The following is a 9,595-nucleotide window of genomic DNA, read 5'->3' as shown; positions in this document are numbered from 1 at the left end:
AGAGCACACAACCTGTTCTGTTCTGCCTGGGATTTGCCCCTCAAGGTTCTGCAGAGCCTCCTAAACCTTTAATCTCACAGGATAGTGAAGGAAACTTTCCTGTGAGTATTTTCTTTCCACTATGTGAATCTAGTGGTGTTATGATCTAAAAGTTTTGAGGCTGGGGGATGTATTCTTTGTATGGGACTGTAGCTGTGAATGCTGAAGTAGAGAAATACCAAGGAAAAACATAACTTGGCAAAAGTGGGAAGTTCAAAGCAGAGTTTTGTATGCTCTGTTTCTGTTTTTTCCAGATTTGAGGGCTTTGTTGTCTTCCCAAAGCTAGACTCCTTGCTACAGAAGGGATCCAGGTCCCTGCTGTGCTTCTGGTGCTCCAAAACTAGGTGCAATAGATAAAATCATCTGTTTCCATGTTGAAACTTGGAGCAGACAAGAAGAGAGCAGAGTGCTCTGTGAGGTGTTTTGGGTTAGGCAGGACATGAACCTTTTCTATTTTGTCATAGCAAGCAGGGTAGATCCACATCTAAGAGTACTTGGCAGATGGTGGAGAAAGGTGCTTGGGTGGATTTAAAATGGGATTAAATAGCTCTGGATTATGTCGGAGTGTTGCTTCAGGCTGGCTTTTCTGGAATTTGGGTGCATATGCCTAGTCAACCTTAATAAAGGAAAGTAAATCTTTAGTCACAACTTACTTATGTCTTGATGTTCTCTATCGACTTACCTTACAACTGCACCTGGAAGTCTGTTGCAGACAGAACGACGTCTAAAGAATGGTTTGGATTGGAAAGGACCTTTAGAGATCATCTAGTCCAACCCTCCTGAGAAGAGCAGGGACACCTTCCACTAAACCAGGTTCTCAAAGCCAAGGTTGTCCAACCTGGCCTAAAACACTCCCAAGGATGGTGCACCTGCAAGTTCTCTGAGCAACCTGCTCCAGTGTCTCACTATCCTCATATTAAAGAATTTCTCCCTTGTGTTTAATCTGAATATAGCCTCTTTTATTTTAAAACCTTCACCCCTTGACTTATCACTGCCTTCTCTACTAAAACATCTCTCTCTAGCAATACTGTTCCCCTTTCTGTGTCACCTCCTTTGGTGAAAATTGGAAAGAGCAACCCTACAGTATCAATGCACCAGGGTGGAGTAGTTTCTCAGAAATTATTTTCAAGTCCTCTAGCCTCAGCCCTGAAGTGCTGGAGTTTGTGCTAGGCATGGAGTCATTAGAAGATGCCTTCAATTATACTTTATCTTAGAACAGGCTTGCAAAGGGTAGTAAACAGGTTCACTGCCCAGCTGCAGTGGGGACCGTGTGTCCCAGCAATGTCACTGAATGTGGATACAATCACAGGGCAGCAAGGATTCAAAGGAACCACTGGAGTTCATCTGGTGAATCATGAAGTTAAAGCCAGTACAAGCTGAGGTTTGCCTTTACCCTGCAGACAGCAGGACTGGGCACTGCTCATGAGGTATATGCTCATTCTGTAATTTGAAGCTATGAGCTATGGAAGCATTGACACACTTACTGTTGTGGAGAAATAGAACTTGGAGATGTAGGATGCTCATAGTCATGTGTGGAAATTGAATAAGTGTGCTATAAAGATTATGAAGCTGTGCCTCAAAGGAGAGCTTAGACTGGCAAGCGTTTCCCTCTCAGTTACTGTTTGTGAATTTACTGAGCTGCTTCCCTCTCTGAGCCCAGTCACTCCATGCAGCCACAATGCTGCCCATAGCCCAATTAAAAACTTTCATTTTTAAAGGGTTAATCTGAATAAAGGGTGAGCCCAGTCACTCCATGCAGCCACAATGCTGCCCATAGCCCAATTAAAAACTTTTTAAAGGGTTAATCTGAATAAAGGACCCTTTCTTTCAGTCAGAGCTCAGGCTGATGGTTTGGTCTATGATCTCAGGGAAGATGGAAGAATAGTACTGGGTTACAGTGGGTAGCTGGTAGACCTTGCAGTCCATAGGTTGGTCTCCAGGAAGCCTTAGAGGACAAAAGCTAATAATGTAAGACATTGTCATAGAAAAGAGAGCATTCAGAAAGATTTTAAAGCAGCTTTTCATTTTTTCCCATGGTTTTTGGAATTTTAATTCTTTTGGTTTTCATCCTTAAAAAAGAAAATAAATCACATGAATTTCTGATGCTTTATTTGATTTTATATTAGCTTTAAGATACAAGTGTGCACAGATTACAGAACATGCTCCTTGGCACTGAAACATGACCAGAGAAGAAAACTCATTAGCAGCTACCGAGGATGGTTTAAAATGTCACCTTTAATGTCTGGCCTCAAGGAAGGAACAGGTCAGTTCTTTTTTCATGGTGAAGCATAAGGCAGAGAAACCAACAGAGATTTTTGTGAGTAGATACTCAGTTTCATTATGTGTTGGGTTTTATGAGTAGATTTCACTTAACAGTTGCATTTTTAATGTTTTTGAATTTGTGAGAGAACCATCAGAACAATAAAAGGAAATATTCCCCCAATCCACCATTCTTCTGTTACCCCACCCATGAATGGACAGGGCATTCTTTTGAGTGATCATCTTTCTCCACTACTTTATAAGAGCAAGTCTCCTTGTCAAAAATGCTTTCACATTTCTCTTCATCATAGTCGACTGGTCTCATATAGCTGTGGTTGGAAAAAGAAAAAGAGGTGATGAGACCAAGAAATAAGCAGCTTCCACTTCAGGTGGCATCTGCACCTTTGATAAGAAGAGGCTATACTGAGAAGGCTTTTGGTAGCAGAAAAGGAAACGTGCACAAAGGTCCTAGCTCAAATGTTACTTAGCCTGCTGTGTAAGCAGGATGAAGGGAGAGTTGTAGTTTTTCTGGTCTGATTTACACCCAAGGGATGTTTGTTGTGCTTCTTTGCTATTCCAATATCACTGCTTCTTCTCTTCATCCATGGTATGGAACTAATATTGCATGAGTGGTTGGGTATCACTATGGCAAAAATTACAGCCAAGGTATCTTGAGCTGCTTCTCAGAGAAAAGTGAGGCAATGTGTGGCTTTGGGAAGATCTGGACTAGGATCAATAGAAATTTCTTAGTGTGTTCTCTCTTGAATCAATAACTTGCCTGATGATTTAGCCCTGAGAAGAATTAAATTCTCTTTTTATTTTAAATCAAGAATTATTTGTTAAATACAATCTTTATTTTTCAGAGGAATTTCTTGCATGTTCACTGAGGATAGTGTTGCATTAATGCATAACTTTATCATAGGAAGTGAGTGGGAGAAGGATTATTGTTATTTCTCAGGAACTCCTGGGAGAAGGGAAGTGGGTTGTGCTGTATCACAGCAGCAGAGGACAAACCCCACTGCTGCTCTGAACTCACCTAGTGCAGCATCCAATTCCAGTCTTGGAACAGGAGCAATCATTGCAGTCCTCAGTCCTCCACCTGGAATCAAATTCATGGACCTTTCCTTCCTCATCCAGGCAGCCTGAAAATGTAGTGTATGAGCAGTCTTCAGTGTCAGACCCATTGCACTAACCACTGTTGCATGTACAAAATGGGTGGGTCTTTGCTGGATTTTTGCATTAACATCCCTCTCTGCCAAACACAGAGGTTCCCCAACACAGGAAGCAGGGTGTGCTACCCTAATGCATGGAGAATAGACACCTGTGTCCTTCTGTCTCCTGAGGTTCTTAACAGCATGGGGTTTCCTGGTGCAGTTCAAGTATGGAATTTGAATAACCCAGCAGAAAGACAAATAGACACAGACCTGACCAGAATTAAAAAAGGCTTTGGCTTTCTGATTAACACCATCTCTTGTTCACTCCTCCTTTAAAGCAAGACTACATCTGGTCAAAAAAGTTTTCCCAGTCCTCAGCTGCAGGAAGAAAGCAAATGTTGGATGTAAAGTTCCTATTCAATGAGAGCAGAACAAGAGAAAGTTGTGGGACTTCTAGGTTGTGTCTTCGCCTATAAATGTTCTTTGGCAATGTTAACTCATTTCTTCAAGTAGTAGTACCAGCTTTCCCATGTAAAGCTGTATTTTAGACCACTTAGGGTGAGGGGTTTTTTTGTGGGTGTTTTTTTTTGTTTGTTTGGTTGGTTTTTTGGGGGGGCGCGTTGCATATTGGCACCCATCAACTCCTGTTGTGTCCAAAAAATAGCATGCTTCTCTTTTGGGAACTTTTTTTCCTGCAGCTCCACTCATCTGTAGACTGACAGACTAGCTGTGTTCAGGAAGGGCAGATGCAGACTCAAGGGATGCAGCCATTCTGCTTTCAGGAATTTGTTTTGGGTTATAGAAACAAGACATGAGTAAATTGCAGGGTGCTGAATACTTGTAAATCCATTTCCTGTTTTATACTGACTACATACACTTATACTTCTCCCTTCTCTGGTTTCTATATCTGATTCCATGGTAAAAATATGAGTTACTACTTCATGCAGATGAGTAAAAAAAAAAACTGAGTAAAACTGTGCTACTTCCCTGGAAAAAGATCATTAGTAATTTGGTCTGTGTGAAACTCCCAGATAACTTGTTCTTTTAATAACATATTATAATATTGCTCTCCATACCCCATTTCCCTCCCATTTCCCTTTGATTCCTCTCCTGTTTCCACTTATTTCTAAATTGTGATGAATTGCACAAAATGGACAAATCAAGCAGTGATTCTGATGATGTCTGTCAAGCTGAGGGCAGTTGGCTTCTTACCTACAACCACACCATTAGACATCCCTGGCTTGAATGGCATAAAGAAACAAGAAGCATCAGACAGTGGCATGCTGATGGCAAGAGCAAGAAGGCAGGCCAAGATGGTGTTCTGAACAAGAAAACAGAATTCATATCAATCCTTCAGTAGCTATTAAGATGTCTTGATGATAAATAACAGGAAAATACATTGTGGTTTCAAATTAAAATCCAATTGTCTTTTGCAGTTTAGATACTTTAACACACTTATCAGGAATATACAACCATTTTGAAGAAGCAGAGGCAGAGCATCACATGGGAGGGCAAAAAATGTCTGTCTTTGTCTGTCTTTCGCAGTTGTTAGGATCAAGCATTGAATGCTAGACTCGGCTACCGTTTGTGAGAAATGTGTGTTCTATTCCTCTCCATTACCCATTAAATTTTCTAGTCCTCTTTTTATCTGTAGGCTTGGTCACCAACTGTTTTTTCCACTAACCTCACAGTTGCAAAAAGTTCTTTACTGCAGTCTGTAGAACTACAAAATGTTTCACCCTAATATTGAAGGATTAGGAACAAGTGAAATAACTTTAGCTGACATTAAATACTCAAGTCTTGGCCCTGTACCTTACTTGCAGGTGTTACTTACAACCTAGGTAATTATATATTCTTTGACCTTTGTCAGTGATTTTCTTCTGAAAATTCAGCTGAAGTTTCAATATTAGTTTTAAATGTTTGAAGGGTAAGAGAAAGGTTTATTCCTGGTCTACCAGGAATAAACCATCACATACACATACTGTATTAAGTGTGTCATTTCAGACAGTAGGTCTGGTGACTTATAAAAAGAAGTAAAAAAAAAAACTGCAAGTGACAAAGGAGTAAAAATCAAGATACCTTTTTTTTTTAGTTCAGTGAAGTGTTCAGATATTATCCAGACTTTTCACCCCAAGTTCTTACCTCTCTTTGCCTCTCTTTGACTCGCTGTCATAACACAGAATTTATACATTCTCCAAGTTTCTTAATGTGCCAAGTACGGAGATAAATTCAACAGAAACTCCTTTAAAACCTATAGCAACATACCATGGTCTTTTACAGTACAAGATGTAAGGACTCACCATTCTTGCAGAATTATGAGATTTCCAGAAGGGAGATGGGATGTACAAAGCTCATCTTCTCAGAGACCTTATATAGAGAGGGAATTTGTGATAACAGCCCTTGAGCAAACTGACCATGCATGTTTAGCACCAATGAAGTTTCTGCAAAATGACTTCATGGGGTGGACATTAAGATAAGGCAATTACACACAGGAAGAAAGGTGTACCTATTTCTCCAGTTCTAACAGACACTGGAGAAATAGGTGTGGCTTTTGTGCCACACTAGAGTTGGGAGGCAGTTACAGGAAGTACTTATCAAGCCTAGAAGGAATATTTAACACTTGCCCTGAGAAAACCATTAGAGACATTATGGTTGTCAATCACAACAAAATCGCATGCCTAGTTTCAACAATCTATGGTTTAAAACATGGGTCCTAGAAAACCATTCTTCCTTCTTCAGCTTTCCCTCATGTAGAAGATCCATAAGCTCAGGTCCTCTGTGAAGAAAGAAGCATTATATATTTTATTTTTGGTTCTTGTAGCCAGGGAGAAACTGTTCCTTTTCTGTGGAGGCTGGATATGTCAGGGGCAGACATACTTTCCAAGGACAGTAATTTGATAGCAAAGAGGTCCACTATGGTCCCCTTTTGCTTACCTTTCACCTACAAGGTTCAAGTATTTCAAACTTTGTGGCTCTTCTTGGTGATGAAGTTTATCCCTTATTACCAGAGCTGTACAGTTTGCAATACCTGAATTAATTACTCTGACTGCGTAATTGTGGTGGCTTCTTGTGTGGTTTTGGGAGTAGAGACTGAACTCAAAATTGGGTTGGCTACTCCACATCTTCTACTCAAACTCCAGAGTTAAAAAGTACCTCAGGAAGTCCATGAGAGAAGGCCAGAGTTAGTGCAATGCAGGTCACAGTGACACCACTACTTCCAGTGACATCTTAGCTGGCTTTCAACTCGGTAAGTTGGGTAAATAGGTCTTTCTTCAATTACTAGACTATCCCTTTCAGGATGACAGAAAAGGGATGAAGTGCTTGCAGGTGTTTGATAAAGCTGTGACAATCAGCCTGTCTGTAGTAAGTTAGACTTGGGAGTGCTGATTTATGCCCTGCCCTGAAATGGAGGATAACTGCCATACCTTGGCTCCTAATCAGTGGACATGTCAGCCCTGGGAATTTCATTATTGAAATCAACAGTCCACATATTCCCTTTGAATCTCTCAGAAATATGTATGAAGCCAATTGTGGTTTGGGATAGGTTGGTGTTTCAGACCATGTTCATTTTCCAGTTAAAGGAGAGGGGCAAAGGCACAGTAGGATAGTGACGTATTACACCCTGATCCTAGGCCAAAGCTGCCTTTTGTGCTGGCTGCAGTCACAGTCTCTCTTCTCTCGTCCTGCTCCTCTACTGCCTGACCTAATTGATGAACATCTGTGAGATGCCTAAGGATGTGCCCTAGCTTTTCAAGCTGGTTCTTTGTAACCTCTAGGTATTGAGAAGTAACAATTTCCTCTAGGCTGATGATACTGTGGGAAGTAGCACAGAATCCTGCTCAAAGTATTGGCTCCTCCCTGTCCTCAAATGAGATCTGGAACAAATGTTCCATGGCATTTTGGAATAAAGGAACCATCAAATTGCACTGCATCTATTCTGTTTAAATTACTAATCTATTTTTTTTTTTCTTGTATGTTGTGCACTTGGCATGCAATATTTTGCTTCTCAGGCATCCTACAGCAGTTCTTGTATGTGAATAAAAATTATCAGTTACATGGAAATTTGTGATACAGGTGTACTGGAGTGAAACTTATGGAATTTGTTACAGCCAAAATGAAAGAAAATACAACTTTCTGGGTTGGTGTTGAGTGACAAAGGATGTGCCTGTTGCTCAACTCTGAAAAACCTAAATATCCAACCAATATGCTTGTATATTTTCTTTCTCAACCTTCCAGTCTGCCCAGCTGCTCCCAGTGCAGGACCTTCCCTTGTTTCCTAGTGCAAGCTATGCAAAGAGCTATGCAGAGAACTTGCAAACAGTTTTCTTTGGACCACAGCAGAGAGTGACCTGCCTAAGCCTGAGCAGTGTTAAGGGACAATGAAGAAGCCTTTTTGCACCATCTGTAAATTCAGAGGAACTCAACAAAATGCTGTGGCGCTGAAAACACAGCAGCAAACTCTATGAGGATAGTCCATTCATGTATTGATTATTTGGGTCCACATAACATCACATTTCTCCTTGTTGTTCGTGTACAGGATGATAGGTGCCTTGCATGGGTGAGGAACAGGTTTGTTTAACAGATGTTGCTCTGTTGAAATCTTATGTTGGCTTCTCAACTGGTTAATTTCTTACTAAAAACATTCTAAAAATATCATTGCTCTGCCCACTTCTGTGCCTCCCTTCCACTTATTCTGATGGATAGAGCATCCTCTTTCTTCCTAAGGCAGAGAGAAGTCTTGGAGACTTTCTTGAAGATTTACCTTGCTGTTTTACTTCTGCTGGAGTTTTTGGTTATATCTCACTGATAACAGAGATAATCTGAGTAATGCAAGATGACCAACTCTTTTTTTTCTTGTATATTTTAGTGCAAGGCAATCAACAGAGAGAAATACAGCACAATTTCAGAGTAGTCATGTTATTAAAACAGCCCTATCTATGGACAACTAATATCCATGGACAACTAATCCAGCTAATATCTATGGACAACTCAAAGCTAGAAGAGGTGTGCTAAAATGAAAGCAGTCCAAGAATCTTGTTTCTTAGGCCAGCATTTCAGTACTACTCTCACATTCTTGAGAGGGATCAAGAATGTGAAATTTCTGTGTGGGAGACTAAGTGCAGGACCCCTTACAGCAGTTTGTGTATCCAGTCACTAAACCCAGTAGGCTGATGATCACTCCTCTTGAGAGGGTAAGAACAAGAGGAAGCATGAAGCATTTCAGCTCATGAAATACTTACAGATCATAAGTAAACATGGTTTTACAAATAAACTCTTCTTGATATTAAACTGACAATGCTATGTCTAATGTACATTGTCTTTACTGTATTAAAGTCTGCCACATTTGTGTGTGAGAAAGGATAACTGTGTTAAGGAAAGGCACATGCAAACACTAAAATATACAGTGCACTGTTTACACAAGAACATATTGTAAAGGTGGTAGAAGGAAGTTTTATCTTGGTGGGGACGCTTTTCTTAAGTCTGAAGTTCACATACCCACAAACTCAAAGCCTAGGCCCTCAGTCTCCCAAGACAGGAATTATCAAAGAATTGTATGAATGTATAGCAAGGTACACAGGCAGTGTGAGTGATTTGTCCCAGGTCACAGATGGCAGAGCAGAAACTTGAACTGAGACCTCAATTCAACATGGGAGATCCAAGCTTGAGACAATAATATCATTTCTTCTCTGATCTGAACACACCTGCCTTCTTTCATGTGTAGCCAAGTCCCCCATCCATGAGTCCAATTTCAGTTTTAATTCAATGCAGTTTCAGTGGGATGAGAAACTCCTAATTTTTTATCTTGGTGCAAATAATTTTTAAAATATGTGATAATTTCTCAGCTAGCCTGGAAAATCCTGAAAGATCATGATCTCGGGATGGAGGATCACTGCTAAGCAAGAGACACAGGGGAAGACAAAAAGATCTAAAGGGCCAATCACAAACACCAGGCCACACTTACAAGCAGGCGACCTCCATCTCTGAAGTGTGGGTAGAACTGAGGGAGATGGCCACAAATATTTTACCAGCAAGTACAAAAGTCCAGAGGCAGTAAATCAAAATTAATAGGAGTGGCAGATTCAGCAAAAAAAGGTATCTACAGCTTATGGAAAAAGCTAAATATCCTGCATTTCAACCTTCTG

General features: G+C 40.5%; 1 protein-coding gene across 1 annotated transcript; it reads right to left on the bottom strand.

Moving 5' to 3' along the window:
• Positions 1–2,126: 2,126 nt before the first annotated feature.
• On the bottom strand, positions 2,127–5,950 carry LOC120502202 (beta-microseminoprotein-like). The gene is made up of 4 exons (XM_039709399.1): positions 5,753–5,950; positions 4,665–4,773; positions 3,335–3,440; positions 2,127–2,627 (listed from the first exon to the last, which is right to left on the bottom strand). Exons 1-4 carry the CDS (start codon positions 5,753–5,755, stop codon positions 2,498–2,500), a joined length of 348 nt encoding a protein of 115 aa, XP_039565333.1. The 5' UTR covers positions 5,756–5,950; the 3' UTR covers positions 2,127–2,497.
• Between the last annotated feature and the right edge of the window lie 3,645 nt (positions 5,951–9,595).

The sequence above is a fragment of the Passer montanus genome, unplaced genomic scaffold (assembly GCF_014805655.1).
Source record: "Passer montanus isolate IOZ18808 unplaced genomic scaffold, ASM1480565v1 scaffold21, whole genome shotgun sequence".
NCBI lineage: Eukaryota > Metazoa > Chordata > Aves > Passeriformes > Passeridae > Passer > Passer montanus.
Note: the sequence above shows the minus strand (reverse complement) of the source record. Positions and strands in the feature narration are given on the sequence as shown.